Below are 22,316 nucleotides of genomic sequence, written 5' to 3' on the forward strand. Positions count from 1 at the left end.
TTTTAACTAAACAATGGGTATTAATATGAGTAGTTATATACACCATGAGATACATATGAAAATATCAATATAGTGATTTTGCTCCAATAGTGTCATCATGACTTTCTATGGACCTTCTCAATAATGCTGCATAAATGATCATAAACCTTGCTCAAATGTACAAATGAATGTTCAGTTCATGTTTGACTTTTTCAATGCCTTCCTTCTGAATAATAGTAACTTATCTCCTCTTAGGGGTGTCTTCTGACTCTGCAACCTTGGAAAGGGGACAACAGCTATTCCTTAAGCATTAGCTGTGTGCCTAGCATTGTGTGACACGTTTCCTATAATCATCTATTTGCTCCTCACAATAACTCAATGTGGTCCTTGTCAAAATCCCTATTTTACAGGTGAGGCAATATATGCTGCATGGGGTTGAAAAACACAGAAGATAGCACATTACTGGGAGCCACCTTTCGGTCCCCTGGCTCCAAAGCCAGTGTCCTCTCTCTTCTACTTCACCACATCCGGACTCTTGGTCTCCTCTTTGTGTTATAAGTGTGCAGAAATTACTTTGTTTGCAAACCAGCACAAGACACTTTGATTTTAACAACCAAGTGTTTTTCTAGTAACTAATTAATATTTTATCTTAACCAAATTGGAAATGAGATTAGATGATTAGATGACCTTTGTAATCTCCTCAATCCCTGGAGGGTAGAGTGGGACTGTCCATAAAAGGTCAAAGAAGGCAAATGCCCAGTGCAGCAAAAGGCACGTGGTCAAATAACACAGAAAAATGTTTCTTTGTGGGGGAAATGAAGACTTAAAGACATAAAAAACGCATTATGCCATCTCAAAAGCAGAAATACAAATGGAATATCTTATTCATTCTTTGATAGCAAAACATATGTAGACATTTTCTGAAGACTTATTCTCTCTAGGTGACTAGAATAATGTCTGCCATTTGTGGAGTCCTACCTACTTGGCTAAGCACTTTATATTTGTCAGCAATTTCTTGAATACAGTGAACTCAGCAGGGTTCAAACCTGAGAAGGTTTTCTTTTTCTCCTATTGTGGCTTTAACATGCTCCTTGAATCTCCTTTTCTCAAAACTTCATGGCTTCTCCAGCATATGACAATTTTCTGACCTTTCTGGTTTGGAAAAGATGTACTCTAGTGCCATCCACTTCAGTTTCTTGTCCAATTCAAATGTCCTTCTCCTCCCCAGGACACAGTGGCAGCAAGAGAGGGCTACTCTTAACTCTTTCCCCCTCTCTCTTGCATTTTTCTGAGTCTTTTTCTATGTCGAGGAAGAAGAAAGAATTCTCAAAAGGCAGATTTGCTTACAAGTTGCTGTTGTGACCTCTGTCCTCCATGAAGTAGGCATCCCTATTGTTGTGCCTCTTGGGAGACGCCTGATGATTGGCAAAGGCAAACCCCTTTGGCAGTCTCTTCACTGCACAACCTCCTCTCATGGGAAATCAGCTCCTGTAGACCTCTTCCAGTCTCCTTTGTTTCCTTTATAACTCAGCCTACAGGATTTTGCTGATGGGGTCTCTTCTCTCAGCGAGTCACAGTCTAGGATAGGCTTGCATCACAATAGTTCAAGCTTGGTACCTTTGTAGTGTCTACTTGACCTACGGAAGACTCATGCATTTTTTTTCTACCAGACAATGGGAGTGTGCTTTATTGCCCTATTGCTCATTTTCTCTGCCTTTACTTCTGCCCCTATACTCTTTCCTACTGCGGGAGTAAGCAAAAACGATAGTGCAGAACCATGACTTGAGTAGATATCCAACTGAAAAATGAGATTTCAGGCTCAATTTCTTGCAGGCACCCCACAATCATTACAAATATTTCCCTTGAAATAACTCATTGGATTATGTATAAGGAGCACTGAGATAGAGTAAAAGGAAAAGACAAAGAACCCTTCCTGAGGCTGAAAATTTACAATTCGATAGTCTCCTCGAGATTAGTGAGTAGAGTGGTAAGTGGGGTAGCAGAATGAATTTGTGTCTCAATGATTGGTGTGTACCAATCATCTATATGTTTCCTAATTTTCACCTATTTTGTCTCTAACTTTGCAGCCAAGTAGACAATCATGAGACAACAAAAAAGCTCCACTTAGTATCCTATTACACACAACTCTGAAAGATAGGCATTGCTGTGCCTTAGGAAGGTAGATTGCAAATAATAATTACTGTTACTTTTTGAGGGCAGGAGAATCTCCATCACCTCACAGAGTGCTTGGCATATACAGGGCCCAAAAAATATTTACTAAATGACTACATAATGTGAATGAATAGCTCAAAGTCATCCTTAGGAAATGGTGAACTGGAGTTCAAATCCATTTCATTTTTGCCATCAATATCTCTCTAAACAAAATGTCATCCTAACACTAATACTGATTATAGCCATAGTACAGTTTTATATAAGAGTTCCTTCAATATAATTCAGTCATACCTTTCAGTGAAATACCTGATTTCTCTCCCCATTTTGGAATCCAGTACTAGGATGGTTCTACACACATGTGAAACCAAGTAGCAGTTCCTAAGCCCAGGTGCTAAGCTTATCATGCTTGGGCATGATGTTCTATATTTTACAGTTGCTTATGGTTGGTGAAATCTCTCCATGGCAAAATCCCTAACATTCACAAGTATCATTTTCTATTTTCAGTTGCTTAATAAACAATAAAGATTTGTGTGAAATTTATCATCTGTTAATTGCCATAGGTTCTCAAATTCAGTCATTTAAAGTCATATTCAGTCATATAAAGTCTCTGTTTTAGAGACTTTAAACAGAGTCTCTAAAACAGAGATGGATGGATGGATGGATGGATGGATGGTCATATGAATGGAATGAAATGGACTAAATACCTACATTTCAGGGAATTGATACCATGTGAATCCACCTTGATTAATGGCAATTTCATAAGCCAAAAAGCAGCTGAGTCTTAGAAACTTGGAGAACTATTCAAATAGCTTTAAAACAAAAGGCTGTACCCTATATAAACACAAGGGATATGCAAATAACTCACTTAAAGATTTTATTTGAAAACTGGTCAGGCACAGTGGCTCTCATCTGTAATCCCAGCACTTTGGGAGGCCAAGGCACGTGGATCACTTGACCTCAAGAGTTCAAGACCAGTCTGGCCAATATGGTAAAACCCTGTCTCTACTGAAAATACAAAAATCGGCCAGGCATGGTGGTATATGCCTGTAGTCCCAGCTACTTGTCTCTAACTTTGCAGCCAAGTAGATAATTATGAGACAACAAAAAAAGCTCCACTTACTATCTTATTACATACAACTCTGAAAGATAGGCATTGCTGTGCCTTAGGAAGGTAGATTGCAAATAATAATTGCTGTTACTTTTTGAGAGCAGGAGAATTTCCATCACCTCACAGATGTTTGGCATATATAGGACTCTAAAAATATTTATTAAATGAGGCAGGAGAATTGCTTGAACCTGGGGGATGGAGGTTGCAGTGAGCCAAGATCGTGTCATTGCATTCCACACTGGGTGACAAAGCAAGACTTTTATTAAAAAACAGACTCATGGTTCTTCCCAGTATTATTATAGAGGAAAAAAGATGGTAAATATTTAATTTTAGAGCTGGGTCAAGTTGGAGACACACGGGATTTAAGAAAACTTAGGGGAAAGGGTTGGAGAGACATCTCGTACATCAAAGAGGAGTCAAGTTTTCACTCAACATTACCTGCACTAGCTGAATTTCAGGTAACTTTTGCCACCCTTGCTGAAGCTTAAACAGAAGGCTAATGAGGTAGACTCCTCCTGGGCAAATGGACAAGGCTGCTGACTGTTCTCCTCGGGCTCCACTTCAAAGATTCATGGCCTGAGTCTCTGAGACACAAAACAAATGCAAGCAGAAGGAACATATTTGCATTTGGCTTTGGAGAGCAAGATTACAGGTGCCCAAAGAAGTATAGTGACCTCCAGAAATAATTTTTCAATTGATCAAGAGATTGAGAAATACAGGGAAACAGTTTGCAGGCTTGCTTTAGGAGGCTAGAGGAGCACAGAAGGGCAGTAGCAACTCAGCACCACACAGTGTCCCCTTCCGAGGCAGGAGAGAGGCCTTGCTTGTCTATTCTTGGCACTGATCAGACTCTCTTATAAGTTTCTGGCAACCTCCCAGAGAGAACAACGTGTTCCCTGCTGAGTGTATAAAGGGCTTGGAAAACATTTTTGTGTGTGCAACCCCGTGGGCAGGGCCTGGCTTAGTCACTGTGTGTCACATACTTCCTCTCCGGAGTGTCAGGAGGAAGTCTTTGCCTTTTAGACCTGCTGTGCAAGTCTTCAGAATCTGAGCTAGTCCCCAGGCTCAGTCTGGGTACGTTGCTGTGTTTCCATCATCAGAACAGAGATACATTTTTAGGGAACCTGAATGTTCTGTAAACCATGGTCCATAAAATATTCTGTCGCAAGGTGTAAATGTAGGTTGGGTTCCGGCTAACTTCCTATTATGGTCACAAAGCCTTCCTTTGGAAACTTGCACCTGTTTTCCCCACTGAGACTTGGCTAGGCATGATTACTCACACTGTGGGAGCTAAGATAACACAGATTAACACCAGTGCTCCTTGCTGCCATCTTGGAGCTAGTGACTCACTCCCTGCTCCTCAACCTCCCTTTTCAGAAGAGTGAAATTTGAGCAGAAGGTAGGATTAGTCAGCTTGGCATGAGAAACCCCTAAGAGAGCGCCTCGGGTCTCCAGTAAACAGAAAAGGGGTTTTTAGAGAAACTATGAGCTCCTAGACCCTCTGGCCAGGCAACCTAGGTCCACCTGTCTTAGATTCTAATAACAAACAGCAACCAAAATATTGTAGAGTATCTTAATAACAGATGATAAGATTTCATAATTACAGACCTGTTCTTGTGAATAAGGTAAGTCAATTTTAAAAATGGGGTCTCCCATGGAACTCTCTGGAATTGAATCTAGTGAAATTCTTCCATCTTCCAATATTTCAGGCACTTTATCTAACCATTTTCTTAATATTGTCTTACACTGTAGTTACCAAGTGCACTCTCTTTCTTTATCCCCATCCTCCTATAACTCTCTCCTAAGTGTCAGGGATTTAGTAGACATCCCCATCCTGCTATCCCATAGCCCCCCAAAATTAACATGTCCAAAATTAATTTCATCATAAGAAACAGGATGGTATGATGGTTTAAAAACAAAGCAAAACACACAGGCATTGGTATGGACATGACTGAATATGAATCCTGCCTCCTTCTTTAATTACCTGTGAGATCCTAGGCAACTGCACAACCTATCTATACTACAGTTTAATCATCTATAAAATGAAAAAATAGTATTTCCCACATAGGGTTACAGTGAGAATTAAATAAATTGAAACATGTAAAGGAATTAGCATCATTATATTTTCCATGTCAGGTTTGCTATAAATAAGAGAAAAAATGAATGAAGCAACACAGTTAATGCTTAATCTAATACTTAGTCAGGCTACTGGTAACAAAAAACTCAAATATGAAATACAGAATTTGAGAAGTCCATTAGCAGCAATTTTGATAATTAGTAACTAGACCTTGATTAACATAACTTTTCCAGTCCTCATTTCCTCATAGTCAGAATAGGGATGGCATTAATAGCCACTAACTGTGGGGTATTGCCTATGTGTTAGGCACCGTTGATGAGTACTTTATAAGCATTATAAATAATGACACAAAAGTTTAATAATCATTTTTGAATCCTCACTGATAGATGATTTAATATTCATTCATTCATAAAACAGTATACACCGAGTGACTACAAAATGCTAGGAGCTGAGATACAAAGGGAACAAATGATAAACTGTACCAACAGACAGTTCACCAAAGAAAATACACAAATAGCAAATAAGCAAGTGAAAAGCTGTTTAACATCATTAGCCCTCAGGGAAATGCAAATGAAAAGTACAGAGACTTATCACTATTCATCTATCAGAATGGCTACAATTAAAAAGACTTACATCACCAACTATTTACAAGAATGACAGCAACCAGAACTCTCATACATTGCTGGTAGAAGTGAATAAATGTACATTACTTTGGAAACAGTTTCATACTTTCTTGTAAAATTAAAGTGGCTGACCTGGATTTCACTTCTAGACACTTGCCAGAGGGAAATGGAAATGTGCCCACAAAAAGACCTGAACAAGAATGTTTACAGCATATTTGTCCACTGTGTTTGTCAAGGTTCTTCAAATAAACAGAACCAGTAAGTCACATATACATAGAAAGAGAGAAAAAACTATGTTAAGAAATTGGCTCACGTGATTACAGGGACCAACAAGTTTGAAATCTGCAGGGAAAGCCAGCAGGCTGGAGACCCAGGGAAGAGTTAATGTTTCAGTCTCAGGAATCTGAAGACAGCCTGGAGGCAGGATTTCCCACTTTATCAGGGAACCTCAGTCTTTTTCTTGTAAGGCATTCAACTGATGAACCCAAATTATGGAGGGCAATCTACTTTACTAAAAACCTATTAACTTAAATGTTTATCACTTCTAAAAACATTTCCACAACAACATCTAGATGGATATTTGACCAAATACCTGGATACACATAGTCTAGCCAAGTTAACACACAAAACTAACCCTTGTGTCCATTATTACCCCAAACTGGACATAACCCAAATCTTCATCGCTAGGAGAACAGGTAAATATTTATTTTGGTGTATTCATAGGATGAAACATTATTAAGCAATAAAGAAGTATAAACTACTAATATATGCAAAATATAGATGAATCTCCAAAATATTATGTTATTAAGAGAATAAAGCCAAACACATTATATGCTGTATAGTTTTGTTTTTGTGAAATTCAAAACCAAGTAAACCTAACCCATGGTGATAGAAACAGTACAGTGGTTGCCTGTGGGAGATGGGGATTTACTAGAAAGAGGCAAAAGAAAATGTGAAGATATTCTGGGGTAATAAATGTATTATTTACCTTGATTAGAGTGTTGAGTACAAGGATATATACACTTGTAAACATTCATATAATTATCCATTTTAAAGTTGAGTATTTTGCTATTGGCAAATTTTACCTTGGTCTTAAAAAAACTAGAGAGATTACAGTTCTTTCCTGTAAGGAGTTTATAGCCTGGTGGTAGAGACTGGCAGACAGGCATTTACAGCACAGTATAAGTGAAGTACTTAACCTAATTCGCTTATTAAAGCTTTTAAAAGGGGACGTGGGAAATGGGCATGGTATTTTTTGAAAGCACCCCAAGTATCCTAATGTGCAGACTCATCAATGTCCCAGTGAAGTTTAGGACTTTGCTATTATTCACCTTTGAATCCACAGCAGGTACAGAGTCCAGCTCAATAAATATTTGTTGAATAAATGGCAAAACTCTATGCTTCTCCTGACCAAAAACAAAAATAAAAGTGTGATTCTGTGCCAGCAACCCTGCCTTCTAATTCCATCCAGCTTTTTATTTGCATAATTCGAGACAAAGAGCCTGGGAGAGGATTGAGAATGAAATCCAGGGATAACAAATATATTTCAACTTGCCTATCAACTCTAAGCAATCAGAAGTAACAGTCAATACACTGTACTAAGAACTCTGCCTGAGTCTGGGCTCAAAAAAAGAGAATATCTTGGTTGGTTAATATTGTCTGCCGTAGGTATAAAAAATAGCACAGCCCACTTTTGCCATCCCTGAAGAGCTCAAATTCAACAACTATATAATATCTAAATAAGAAACAGACACAACATATGTTGAGTCAACTTGGTTCCAACACAGAAAAAAAATTTAAAGAACTATTGGAAACCAAATCAAATATCTACACAATGAGAAGAGAGGGCCTATATCAGTTTATTTAGAGGTGACCCATGTCTACAAATGGGTAGCTTTACTTGAGTGAGCTGCAACTGGCATGTCACTGAATATCTATCATATGCTCACATATTTTGGTTACATATATGTGTGTCTAACCTTTTCTGGAATATCCAGGGTCTACAAGTAAGTCACTTACAGAACTCTAGAATGCAAGCAGGGTGGGATTACAATAGTAATTACAATTTACTAAGTGTTAACCATGTGCCTGACATTGTACTAAATAATTATTGTGCCTAGTTACAAAGGTGGGAACTGGGCCTCAGAAAATATTAGTGGCAGGGAGGAATTCCAACTCTGGCATATCTGACTCTGTGCATTAGTCTGTATGGCTACCTATTCAGTATGTTATCTGAATAAGTAATTATTTTATGATGTTCCAGAAGGGAGCAACTCTGTGACCATACTGGTGGATCTGTCTGACTCCGTGCAAAAGTGCATGGGACACCTGTAACTCAAATGGCATGATTAGGCTTCTCTGGCATTGCCTGGGGTGGGCAGAACTATGCATGTCTCATTTTGGAGGCTTTTCTCCTGCCTCTTTGGTAGTTTTTGATACTAGCTTGGCCCTGATCTCTCATCTGTAATCTATTGCTAGAAAGATAACAAACGCTATTCCTGCCAGTTGTTGACAGTCCCTAAGAATATATCAACATGTACTCTATGTAAGTACATGCTAACATTGAGATCATAGCCACGAAGAGGCAAAACAAAAACAAAACAATACCATACCCAGGAATGAGGACAAGAGACACGAAGGGAAGGGAGAAAAGGGGAGAATGGAAAAGAGGGAGAAAAAAAAGGGAAGAAGAAAGAAAGAAGTGAAATGCAATGAATGGAATTACTAACGAAATTGTCTACTTCAGTGCCACACAGAGAGGAACTAACTGCAATGTTTATTTCCTTCCAGATTATGTAACTACAGGACAGAAACCTATGGTTCTAAAATCATTTCCTGATACCCAGATGGCTTTCCAATGAAGGGCAGAGCAAAATTTTTTGAAACTGTAACCAGGAGATTAAAGAAAGTTGCCATAGAATACCTTTTACGTTCCTTGAGCTTTCGGGTTTAATTTTCTTCGAGACTGCATTTGGAAGTGAAAGCTATCTGTAATTCCATGGCTGTGATTCACCGGAAGGAGAAAGTTCTCCTACAGTGTCTCCTTCAGGCCAAACTGCCAGGAGCAATGAACCCTGAAAACAGCTTGGGACAGTTTGTTTCAGACACTGAGTCTGTACCACAGAAAAATCATTATAGTTAAAATGTAATAAAAAGAAAAAACAAAACAAACACCAAAAGCTGGGTCTTTGATCTGTGCACATAAATGTCTTAGAAATTGCCATATCTGACTGGTCACAGTGGCTCACGACTGTAATCCCAGCACTTTGGGAGGCTGAGACAGGTAGATCACAGGAGTTTGAGACCAGACTGGTCAACATGGTGAAACCCCCTGTCTACCAAAAAATACAAAAATTACCTGGGCATGATGGCACGCACCTGTAATCCCAGCTACTCAGGTGGCTGAGATGACAGAATCGCTTGAACCTGGGAGGTGGAGTTTGCAGCGAGCCAAGATTGTGCCACTGCCCTCCAACCTGCGTGATAGAGTGAGACCCCATCTCAAAAAAAAAAAAATAAATTCCCAAAAGAGTCCTGAATATCAAGTAGTTAATCACCATTACCTAAGCAAAGAAATTGACACGAGTTAAGAAACTGACCCAAGTTCACATGGATTTTAAATTGAAAAATCAAGATTAAAATTCAAGCCATTGAATTCCAAAATCCATATATTTTTCTTTGTGCCACACTGCAGTGCTAATTGGAGTAAATAATTTTCAGGTTCTTTGTATTTTTGCCATAGAACTACCCAGAGGTTGCTTAGAAACAATTTGCTGATGTCTGAATTTTCTTTGATGGATCATCCTAAGAGACCTTTTGTTGTCCATCTGGTTTCAGCAGTATTTGGAGACCTGGGGTCCCTGAAGGACTGTAATGACATCAGTGCTTCAGTGAATAACTCATCACTTGAACACTGCCATGTTGAGAACTATAAGCAGTCCCAGACCTCCAAATTTTGCTCTGTTCTGTCATTTTCTGATGCCCTGCAAGAAACATTCCTTTCTTCTTTTAATGCAATTTAAAAATCTTTAGCTTTTGATAAAAAGAAAATGTAAGGCTATAATACCCTTTTTTGCTCAAGAGTAAATTATTCCATGTGATTGGAGTGCTTTACATGAGAAGGAAGGGTTAATTAGTGTCATTTTTACATATTTTTTCAGATCTAGAGGATCAGAATTGTATGTGGGGGTGGCATGGAAGAAAAGAGTAATGATAAAAGCAATTACCTGGTCTTAAATATCATGATGATACTCTGAAAATGATGAAATACCCTGTAAATGTTAAATGATTGTACCATAATTGTTATTGCTGGAAAAATTATAAGGTTGGAAGAAGTATAATTATGATGATAATAATATTCATTGATTCCCCATGGTGCTTCCCCACTCTGAGACATTTCAGAATTTCATCCCACTCAGCCCTTCCAACCTTATCCTCTGCTCCCCACACACAACAAATGTTCATCTACGTCTGTCAAGTTACTCTGAAAGTGGTGAATACTCACTGTATATTCCAACTCTCACCCTTTTTTAGAGATACTCACTTTCAAATTCCCCCCCACCAAAACCCCAGGGCCTTACTGTTACCCAATTACCTAAACCCCACCCCTCTTCAGGTCACAGATCAAGTCCACCTGCCTTCCCAGGTCCATAGTGGCTTCTATCTGTTCTCAACTCGAATAGCACCTACCATCCAGACCACCGCCCAAGCTGTCACCGACTTGTCACAGTGTTTTTTGTGTGTGCATCAGTCAGATCCTAGAGGAAGTGGAGGACACACTCAATACAGGTGATTGAAGAGAATCTAATCAAGGGCTATCTGTGGAAGTGTAGGTAGTGTAGAGGAAGCAAGCAAGGCATGATGAAGCACCCCGGGTGGGGGGGTCAGGCAACTCAGTGGAAGCTGTGACTACCCCTGGTCTGAGAAAGCAAGTGGAGGAAGCAGCTATTATAACCCAGGGAGAATAGGAATTTAAAGTGGCTCCTGACAGGAGGTGTGGCCTTGGTAAAGAAATTCACTCACCAGCAAGAAGTGACTAAGAAGGGAGAGAGCCAGGAAGGGCCCCAATCTTCTGCTGATCTTCCCTTGGACTGAACCCTCTAGGAAGCCAGGCAACAGGGAGTCAGTTGATGCAGTCTATGGAAGTCATTCTTCCAAGAGCCAGAGCAGGGTAGAGAGAGGATCCTTGTTTAGAGAATGGGCAGTTCATTTTGTATGTCTTGCTTCCTGAATCGAATTGATTGTGATCTCTATTGGTTCCCACCACTTGTCAGTCAAATAATTACTTTCAGCTTCCACCACATCTGGAACAAAGCAAGGAGTGAATGTTTGCCTTTGTGCCGCTCAGCACCTGTGTCTCCGCTCCTGGATCTTGAGAAGGCCCCCAGTACCTACCTTCTACATCTGAGGCTGCCTTACACACCCCAGCATGATAGTTCTGTTTTGTCAATTTTTCCATGCTTAATAAGCACTGAAAACAAATCCAGGCTGTCTTACATACAAGGTGGCTATTTTGTGTCCATAACTGGATTCAGCATATATTCAGTGGTTATCCAATATCATTGAAGCACACCTCTATCTGAGAAAACAGAAAAACAATTAGTAAAGAAGATATTTAAGCTCACTTAAACTACCTAGTGTTGCTTTTTAAAAAAATATTAAAAACAACTGCTGGCCAGACACAGTGGTTCACACCTATAATCCCAGCACTTTGGAAAGTCAGGGTGAGTGGGCCATTTCAGGTTAGGAGTTTGAGACCAGCCTGGCCAACATGGGGAAACCCCTCCTCTACTAAAAATATAAAGATTAGGCAGGTGTGGTGGTGGGCATATGTAGTCCCAGCTACTTGGGAGGCTGAGGCAGGAGAATTGCTTGAAGCCAGGAGGTGGAGCTTGTAGTGAGCTGAGATTTGGCCATGGTACTCCAGCCTGGGCAAAAGAGCAAGACTCTGTCTCAAAACAAACAAAAAAAACTGCTTCTCGGGGATGTTTTGGTATATTTTATACATTGTTTTTTATTGATGGCAGATAGGATCAAACATGAACAAGGCGATTTATCACTAAAATGTAGGTTTTGAAAATCCTTTCTGATCAACCAAATAGCTCAGTTAGATAGCAGCTAATCTTAAAAAAAAACTGTGTAATTTTTATCCTTATTTCTAATAAAAACAAACCAAAACCTTAAGCTACTAAAAATGAATCTTATAATGACTTGATAACAACACTTCTCTTGTTCTTCCCACATTCATCACAGAACTACTCAGACAGTAATACCTAATACAGTCTCTCTCTTTCTTTCTTTTCTTTTCTTTGTTTCTTTCTTTCTTTCTTTCTTTCTTTCTCTTTCTTCCTCTCTCTCTCTCTCTCTCTCTCTCTCTCTCTCTCTCTCTCTCTCTCTCTCTCTCTCTTTCTCTCTTTCTTTCCTTCTTTCTTTCTTCAGTCAAGGTCTCCCTCTGTTGCCCAGGTTGGAATTTAGTGGTGTGATCTTAGCTCACTGTAACCTAGAACTTGCGGGCTGAAGTGATTTTCCTGCCTCAGCCTCCAGAGAAGCTGGGACTATAGGCGTGTGTCACCACACACAGCTAAGATAATAAATTCTTGTAGGTGAAAGAATAAATTAATGAAATTCTCCAACACTCTGTTCCTTCATTCTGATACCCAATGACCCTCCCTGCTAGGAATCTCATTGCTAATCTACACCTCGCTACAAAATTAATCTCCTCCGTTTCCCCCATTGCGGATGGAAACAGCTGAGAAATCTGCTCTGTACACAATGTCTAAATTTTTCCATAGTAAAATAGATTATTGCAACTTTGATAAACCTACTTACAAAAATACAAAGTTTCAAAAATTAATTGGTTGCAGTGTTTACTAATCCTCCATGCAGTGGAGAATTTCTATTCCTACTTCCTACCTCAAAAAAGCCTAAGAAGGTCAGGGACCTGGTTTGTCTTGATTCCTAGCTGTCATCAAAATCCTGACACATAGTACAAGCTCACCGGTAGTTTCCAAAGTGAACAGAAATCTACAATGTATCACCTGCAGCTGTAGCTTCACTCTAAGAATATACTACTCCACTGGTGGGAGCCTTTGTCTACATTATAATGATTATTACAAAAACAAGGGCATTAATAATAATAAAATGCTACTGAGTGTCATGTTCTGCTCTGCATGTTTTAATCTGTAAATGATTTAACCTTCAAATCAATCCTATAAAAGTCCTATGGGCCTGGCGTGGTGGCTCACGCCTGTAATCCAAGCACTTTGGAGGCCAAGGCGGGCGGATCTCCTGAGGTCAGGAGTTCAAGACCAGCCTGACCAACATGGTGAAACCCCGTCTTAAAAAAAAAAAAAAAGTCCTGTGAAGTAGGCACCATGACTATTCTCATTTTACAAATGAGAAAACTGAGGCATGGACCATTTTCCCTATATTATGAGTCAAAAAAAAGATGGGAGCCTGAATAGGAATCCAGACAGACAGCAGAAGAGCCAAACTTTTGAACATCTAACTGTAACGCATCTGCTTATCCTCCTAAAGAAAGTGACAGGAATTCCTTCCAGATACTAGCTGTGGTGTTTTCTAAGGAAATGGGTGAATAGTTAGATTCATTTTTAAAAAGTTTTGAAAATGTACCAATTTAGAACTTTGTAAGTTCTTCACAATCAGATGAATAATAAAAACATAAGGCTCAGCTGTCTTTCACAGCATTGATAACCCACTGCAAATGGGTTGTTACTTTTCTTACCCCTACAATGATCGTTCAACTACTGTGTTTTTATCAGAACCCACTGGGTTTAGAATGGAAGGACAAAGTAAAGATATAACACTCGATGATTAAAAAATAGAACACAAGTGTGTCTCGTTCCCAAGGAGAGAAAACCAGACAGGTGGTCTTTCCCTCATATCAAAGATTCTTCCTCTCATGTAAGTTTCAGAAGAAAGATTTTTTTCCTTCAAAACAGTAGATTCTATTTACAGAAAGTTTTCTCGGAATGTAACAAAGGCATCTTGAGGATATAATTTCTTCTGTTGCTTTGCCCAGGGTTTAGTGGACAGTGAGAATGAAGGAAAATGAAAAACCCCAGGAGGACAGAGATGGTGAGAGGCAGAAGAGAATAATTCTGTACTATTCCTTTATTATTATTAAAACACCCTTGTTCTTATAGCAAGAGGCTGCATTGTATATGTTTTAAAATGTTTTGGCCAGATTTACCCTTACCTTCTTTTGAAAACATTATTTATTTACAGGCACAATCCCTTATTCTATTTTTCTTTCTAAATGTTGAAAAAAAGCGATGAAATGTGTAGAGTTCTTCAGTGTCGTTGCTGAAAAGTCAAAGCTGGGTTAGGAAAAGGTGTCTTATGGGTAAGTAAACAACTCACAAGATGAAAGAAGACAGAAGAGCTTTATTTGTGTTCTCTAAATAAAAGTTCAAAGATAAGGAAAAACCATTTTAAATCCACCAACAAACAGTTAGAAACAAGTAGCCATGTATTCATGTATTCTATACTAGATTAACATGAGTGTTTGAGCACAAGCAAAGTGAATAAGAAAAGTTTTCATTCCCTGGGGAAGGAACAGGAATCCTATTCCTTTGTCTCCCTTTGTCTCCAACATCAGTTTTACTTGCCCCAAGTCAGTGCGTCATGAGCTTTTCTGCCAGAATTCTCCTTAAGATGCAGGGCACCAAGCAATCCTCCGATTGCTCCAGAGTGTGTTCTTTTTTTTATTTTTTAAATTATTGCTATTTTTAAGATTGCAATGGTTTTGGGGGGTAGAGGTGGTTTTTGATTACATGGATAAATTCTTTAGCGGTGAATTTTGAGATTTTAGTGCACCTGTCACCCGAGGAGTGTACACTATACCCAGTATGTAGTCTTTGATCCCTCACCCCTCTCTCAAGCTTCCCCTCACACGTCCTCACAGTTCATTATATCTGTATGTCTTTGTATCCTCATCACTTAGCTCCCACTTATAAGTGAGAACATACAGTATTTCACTTTCTACTCCTGAGTTACTTCACTTAGAATAATGGTCTCCAGCTCCGTCCAAGTTTCTGCAAAATGCATTTCATTCTGTTCTAGGATGTGTTCTAATACTACTTGCTGCAAGCAAACTATTTTTTGAAAGATCAAGCTTTATATGAATAATTCATACAAATTCACCATTCTGTTCCATGATATAGATCTTGTTTTAGTACAAAAATATTTCCCCCAAAATATCTGAGTAAAACTGATACTTAAAAGACTAAAAAACTATCCACCTATGACTTTTACTCCACACCCCTAGGGGTAAGAGAATCCCAGTTCAGAAGCACAGTCTAAACTGGGATTAACCAGTTAGGTGATCACCAGTTACATTAAATGAAAGCCTAGTGGAATATTTGACATCATCTCTATTCAACACTCCAGCATCCAAAGTTAAATATGATGGAGAACTACACACATAAAATAAACCTACTCACGACTGACAGATTTGTTTGCAATTTACTTCTGCTTTAACCTCTAAGAAATGATGCTAAGAGGCAATGAGCTTAACTAAAAGTGATGAGCAAGAATAAAAAAGTGAAGCAAAATTGACCTCATAAACCACAAGGCCCAGAGCTTAATCACCTACATTTCTCTTTCTGCAATACTCTAACTAGCAAGCCTGATTAACACACTTACCTTCTCAAGTTTCTCAAATTTTTACCATTTTCAAAAAGTCTCTCTTTATTTACTTTTTGTAATCCACTGTCACTAGCAAAGTGCTCCTTATCTTTTAGCTAAAATGCTATGAAATGTCAGTCTGCTACATAAAAAGACCAAAGTAATCAGCTAAGTCCCCTCACATGCTTTCTTTCCCCTATTTTCCTATACTTCCTTGTCACATGCATGGGAGTCATTGAGTGTGGAATATTTTTCTCAAGGAGTCTAACCAAATAACATACTTATAGTACTAACCAAATAACACACTTATCTAGATGTTAAAAAAACTTAAAATATACTAACAAAAGCAGGAGATCCCTTTACTTTACATAACCCCTTCACTCCTTATCTTCATGCTTAAAAGAAAAATCACACTTCATGTCAGTAACACAACTCTGAAAGACAAGCACTAAAAATGAGTCTGCACCTGTACTCTTGCCCCGTCCCTTTATATTGCAGTTACCTGCATGTATGTCTGGATCCTAAGCTAAATGGTGAGATCTTGGAGGGCAGGAGTCACACGGGACTCATCTTTGCATCTCCAGTCTCCGGCTCAATGATGTGTGTTCAAATGTCCATCCTTGACTAATAACTGGGCTGATATTTTGTTCTCATTCCTAATTTGACTCCAATATCTCCTTGTTTTGACTAAGCTCATGTGCTTTCATCACTGAAATAAACTTGAGTAGCTTGGTTTGGGGAGTAGGAGTTTGCAAAACTAGCGACAGTAATTATTGCTAAGGGATAATGGGGGAAGACACCAAGTTTAAGAGGCCAATCACAAAGCCTGCTATGTGGCTGTCTGAATGAGAATGTAAAGATATTACTGATAAGGCAGAGAATTAGACTGGTTGGAAGAAAACCTGGGTCCCATTTCAGATGAGATAAGATATGAAAAGTTTTAGAAAAATATTTCAGGCACTTAGTAAAAGCACTATATGTATTAGTTATTACCGTTATATTAGTGTGTTCTGAACACATCCTTGTCTTTGAAAATTCCTTAACTTTACTTCTTGTTTATTTCCCCATACAATGATATGCTAGGATTAATGACATAGTGTTTGTAAAGTGTTTTGAAATCCCTGAAGTGTTATAATCAACCCAAGTACCATATTATTTATGCAAACTGTGTCTACCCAGAGAGTCCACTTAAATACCTAGGATTGGGACCTGCTGTCTCATAAGGCTTAATAAATAATTCCCTCTGGCTCTAAAAGCAAGTACTTTTTCAATGACAATGGGAGGGAAAGCAAAGGAATTGCTCTGTGACATCTGTTGTGTAACATTCTTCTAATGGCACATCTCGATAAATGCATGAGAGTCCTTGGAGAGTTACAGCACACAGTAAAGAGAGAGTGGTAAAAATCCCAGTATTTCTGAAAAGGAAGGCAAGACAAATTAAAGTCAGCAAGTCCCCATAGTGGACATCAATAAAAATCAACAATGCTGCAACTAACCTCTACTTCACACATAATGGCAGCTTCCTAGGGTCTCTGTTGGTGGGGCAAAAATTAAACATAATATTGAAATGGGAGCAGTGAGGAGGTGGTGTACAAGGAAAGGGGAGGAAAAATAACATTCTACAATTGAGAACCCAGGAAATAAGATAAAATATGCATGTGTAAACTGCCTGGACCAAATAGCAATTTTAAACTCATTATGTTTGGTGTGATACATATATTCAGATATTTAATGAAAGTGAAAGATTAACACAGCTTACTCAAGTTAGGTTACTTGTAAATGTATCACAGCTAATAAGCAGCAGAATACAATTATACCTAAGCCACAGACCTCCAAGACCAGCAAACTGTGCACTCTGTGCCTGATACCTCTCCAGGTGTCAGAGACAGATTTTTACTTCTAAAACCAAGAACCAGAAGTTATCAGTGGGAAGGACTGTGTACAAAGGTAGCAAAGTCTGAAAGTCTACAAGTGAGGACTTGACTCCGCCCATGGCTTTCTGCATGACCCAAAACAGGGTATTTTTAACTCTTTCCTGCTAATAATCGCTTCACGATACTTAAATGAAATAATCTACACAAAACACTTTAATATTCTGGTAAAAATGCTATACAGGCAATCACAAATGTGATCATTTGATTAATCTCAATTCAAGAGAGGAAAGGAAAACTGCCACCTTTATATACTCAATTCAACTTGCCCTTAAATGGAGGAATTCCCCAAGACACAACTTAGTGCTGCATATTTGATGGAAATATTCTCTTAAACCTGCATTTTGTAACTCTTTGTCTCATTGTATTTGAATAGTCTTTAAAGGCATTCTCAAAACCAACATTTTATTAGAATTTTCCATACTTCTAGAGCATTTGGAAGTACTTGATAGTAAAAACTACAGGAGGGGAATCAATTATTTACCTCCAAGTCATCATCAGGGATAGCTCTTCTCCACTTTGTGTTCCATCTGATGTGTTCATAGGCATTGACTACAACTTCAATTGCTTTAGGACAAGAATGGCAGGCCTGTATCACCTGCAGAAGAAGCACAGAGTTTCATTTGTTTGATGCACATATATGGTTCATTCATTCTGCTCACAGAGACATCAAGAATTCACAGACCATTGGGGCTGGTAGCATGTGCCTGTAATCCCAGCTACTCAGGAAACTGAGGCAAGAGGATTGCTTGAGCCCAAGGGTTCAAGGGTATCCTGGGAAACATACCAAGACCCTATCTCTAAAAAAAATAAAAATAAATAAAAAAATTAAAAAAACTCACAGACAAATTAAGCTCCCTGGAACTCTAAAATGCTTTTGAGAAGTCTCACGACTTTGAGTATTCCAGTACACTGCCACTATGGCAGATAGGCAGATTAATAAAATCAGACCAATTTCTCTCACCCTCCAGGTGAAAAAGAGGCACTAACAAAAAAGATGAGACCTGAAACATTACCTTGCCTTTGTACACAATTGAAGTGATTTTGAGACAGACTGGACACAGAATACATTTCCAGCTGCCTGGGAAACTCTTCCAGTTCTACAGAAAATGTTATCAAAAAACTGAATGTTAGTCAATAAACTTAGATTTGCTGGTGACCACAAGGTAAAGCAAACTCCAGGGTAACATGCAAGTTGAGCCAATTTATCTTCCCAGTCCAATAATGCAGAGGACTGGTGTCAGGTACCAAACCACACTTACTAGTATTTTACCTTTCACCAACAAGTGAAAGATGACATGAAATTCAGTTAGCTCTTAGCACACTCTGTTAACAGTTTATTGACCAACCAAAAATACTTGAAACCTGAGTCAAGGTGGCCAGAATTTCCTTCAGGAGACAGAGAGATTTAGCTTTAACATAGAGATGAAACTAGATGGATGTTTATACACTTAACCAACTTTTGGTGTGGCCAATAAAAGGCACTTCTTACTCCTAGTTTAATCATCTTTCTTTCTATTGTCACCAGATAAGCAGCTCCAGCCACAGTCCTGTCTTTTAAATTTTCTCATCATGAGTTTCATGTCAGTCCCATTTTTCCCTTGAAACTTCAGAAAACATAAATCAACCTCTCTGAGGACTCCCCTTAAAACCCCTTTCACTTGGTGTTAGGTAGGGAGGAAGCCCATCCCTCACCATTAGAAGAGAGACATGCCTCTGCACTTAACAGCTTTCCTCGAAGAAATTTCTTCCTAATTTCCCAGGCCATCTCAACCTCAACCAATAGGTTGTTGTTGAGCAAAAGATAATAAACCGACTTTCCCTCCATAGGGAAATGTGATGCTAGACCACCTTCCTCATAGGTGGTCTTGCATCACATTTTTCAATTTCAAAATTGCATTTACATATTACAAAGATGTAATAAAGCATTGCATCTTTATTACATTAGGGTAATAAAGACCTAATGTCTTGGGATCACAGATAAAACAGAGACAGAAAGATTATGATCTTAATACCCAACTAAGTAAGAGTGTGTGTGTGTGTGTGTGTGTGTGTGTGCGTGTGCGTGTGTGTGTGTGTGTGTCTGTGTGTTTTGACAGTAAAGAAGTCAACCTGAATAGAGGGCCCATATCACGGAAGGGCTAAAGGTCAGAGCCGGTAAGATGAAGCCAGTCAGAAAAGCGTGGGATTGACTTGACAGGCAACAAGAGGCTACTATACACTCTTAACAAGGAGTGATATTCAACCTATCCATTCCATTAGGAAGCCTTTATTGAGCACTGTGTTTAGCACTATGACAGTAATTCTGAGATGTTTATGACCTGTTTTTTGTCTTTAAGGAGCTTATAACCTAGTTGAAAAGACACAAATAATTTCAAAGAGTTGGAGAGCAATATAAGTCAGTAAATAATAAAAGACTAACATAGATCATCAAGTGTTCTTAGGCATCATCAGCAAGGCACAGAGGAGAAGACAAGTACATCAAGGGCAGAGAGCAGAGGGGAGGCTGACGGGAAGGGCACCAACCAGCTCCTAGGCTGGCGACAGCACTAGTGCTGGGAAGGAAGGGTGGCTGAAGCTGGGAGAAAGAACAAGTATAGGGCATAATACTAAGCAGATAGAAGGAGGAAAGAATACCACTTAAAAGCCAGAGATAGAAGACAAACAGGGGTGCCACTGATCAATAGAAATGAGGAACATACTAATCTGGGAATGGAAAGATAATGAGCAGGAGGATATTTCATCTTTAATGTCCTCATGTCAGTCAAAATGTATACAACAGATGCTCCCATGAGAAGGTTAAGATAGAGAGATTATGTGCCATCAAAGTATGTGCTGGCTAAAGCATGAAGCTCAGCAGCACTCTAAATGGGTATAAATGGAAATGGTAGAGGATCATTATCAACAGCTTCAGAAATCCTAATAGGCACAAGAGAGGAAGAAGAAAAAATAATAGCTACCATTTTTCAATTACTTACTATGTGCAAAGGACAGTGTTTAATCTTCATTTAGTTTAGCTTGCTCAATCTTTGAGCAATCCCATGAGGTTGGTCCAAAAATATCCCCATTTCAGAGATTTAAGACCAAAGGTTTAGAAAATTTAACCTCTGGGTTCTTTAGCTAGGAAATGATAGAGTCAGGATTTAAACTCAAGTCTGCATGACTCTAAAGTCAAAGGAAAACCAGGCATGTCAGAGTGAAATACCAAAGAAAGAAAGCATTCCAAGTGAGGTTATCACAGGAGCCATGAATATCAAGGAGATGAAGACAGATCAAATACCACCAGATTGAATTAAAAGGCCAAGTTACTGGGAGTTGGGTGGACTGAAACAGGTAAGGAACAGATTGTGGGGGATAAAGGATGGAGCAAAGTTGTAGGTAGGGCTGGCCTGTCCCTATCTTTAAGATCCTTGGTGTCACAGCATGCAGAGTGTTAGAGGCTCACTAAATAACCTTCCCTTCTTAGTGTAGGACCCATTAAAAAATGAAATGAAGATGACAATCAAGGATCAGAATTATCATCTTCATTACTGATACAGTAGATTATATATCTTAAGTTAGGGGGCCATACAGAGCTTCTAACACTCTACCTCCAAACTGAATTAATACCCCAAAATTGCAGGACTCTCCCTGGCAGGCAGAGTTTATTACTGGACGCTTCCCACATAAATGAACAGAGAATTCAAGGATCTCCAAGATTCAAGACCCAAGGTTAAGCAAGCTAACTCAATTCCTCCTCCCAACTCATCAATCTGTTAAGTGAAGTTAGAAGGCTGGGGACAGAGATTAGTGGGGTATATTTTAGCAGAATTTTCCTTATGAAAACATGAGCAAAGAAAATGTGAGAGAGCAGACTGGTGTCGACTCCGAACAGAGAAGCCACAGCTTCCTTTTGGCTTTGCCAGCCCAGAAAACAGAAGATACTCAGTAAGCTTCACCTTCATGAGTCTCTGGCATCTTTATTCTTCCTTCATGGAGGAACAATTAGACAAAAAAGCTTTCTACTGTGGTAACTACTGGAGAGAACTTTAGACACCTCATCTCATCATTCAACCCTTAAAAGCATGGATTAATACACAATCTGTTAAAAAAGAGATTCAAGGCAAGTCTCTCTGCCACTCTTCCCAACCAAATGTCATCTGTAAGCCACTTCAGCAGAAACATTCTCAAGTTACCTCCACTCTTACATATCAATATATTTGTGTTCAGAAAGGTACTTAATGATCAAAGAAAACTGCCTGTACCCTAGCTTCACATAAGCATTGTTCAATGGCAGAAATCATCCTCGCCTCCCCCAAATCCTCATGTTACCTTTTCCTCCTCTAGAAAAATGTCTTCCTTGCCCTACAAGAAAACCCAATCCTGGCTCCCTGGGGTGTCACTTTCTTTGGAATTATGCTGGGAGAAAAAAAAATCAAATGTCCTTTTGTGCCCTGGAAAGCAATTGCAGACCCTCTAATTCTTTTTTCCCCTGCTTATGTAATTTACACATTGGCTTTCAGTGAAATACACCCTCTACAAATATGCTTTGTATTTGAAAGAAAGCATCTTCAGCTCTGACCTTGCTCCTTGTAAATAAGGAAACGGAATTCCCCATCCACATAAGAACGAATCACTTTATCTTCTGGATAAATGAGTCAGTCATTTATTTGTCATAAAGATGACTTTCTCTTTGGAAAGTCGGGCTGTGAAGTAGCTGTTTTAAATCACTTTGAGGCATCTGCATAGTAAATTATATAGTTTTTCTTTACTTTTCCTTTGGAAGCGGGCCAGCTCTC

General features: G+C 39.0%; 1 protein-coding gene and 1 long non-coding RNA gene across 2 annotated transcripts in view; both read right to left on the reverse strand.

Annotated features, from left to right (window-relative positions):
- Window positions 1–8,970, reverse strand: part of LOC144578364 (uncharacterized) — a 31,248-nt gene extending 22,278 nt beyond the window's left edge. The window contains exon 1 of the long non-coding RNA XR_013523940.1: window positions 8,883–8,970. This is a non-coding gene — a long non-coding RNA (uncharacterized LOC144578364). The remainder of the gene's footprint in view (window positions 1–8,882) is intronic.
- Window positions 8,971–14,345: 5,375 nt separating this feature from the next.
- The window catches only part of ASB4 (ankyrin repeat and SOCS box containing 4), a 50,987-nt gene continuing 43,016 nt past the window's right edge, over window positions 14,346–22,316 (reverse strand). The window contains exons 4-5 of the mRNA XM_002751584.7: window positions 18,023–18,136; window positions 14,346–17,022 (exon numbers count right to left, since the gene is read on the reverse strand). Coding sequence (XP_002751630.3) covers window positions 16,834–17,022; window positions 18,023–18,136 — 303 coding nt within the window. The 3' untranslated portion in view covers window positions 14,346–16,833. The remainder of the gene's footprint in view (window positions 17,023–18,022; window positions 18,137–22,316) is intronic.

The sequence above is a fragment of the Callithrix jacchus genome, chromosome 11 (assembly GCF_049354715.1).
Source record: "Callithrix jacchus isolate 240 chromosome 11, calJac240_pri, whole genome shotgun sequence".
In the NCBI taxonomy this organism is placed as follows: Eukaryota; Metazoa; Chordata; class Mammalia; order Primates; family Cebidae; genus Callithrix; species Callithrix jacchus.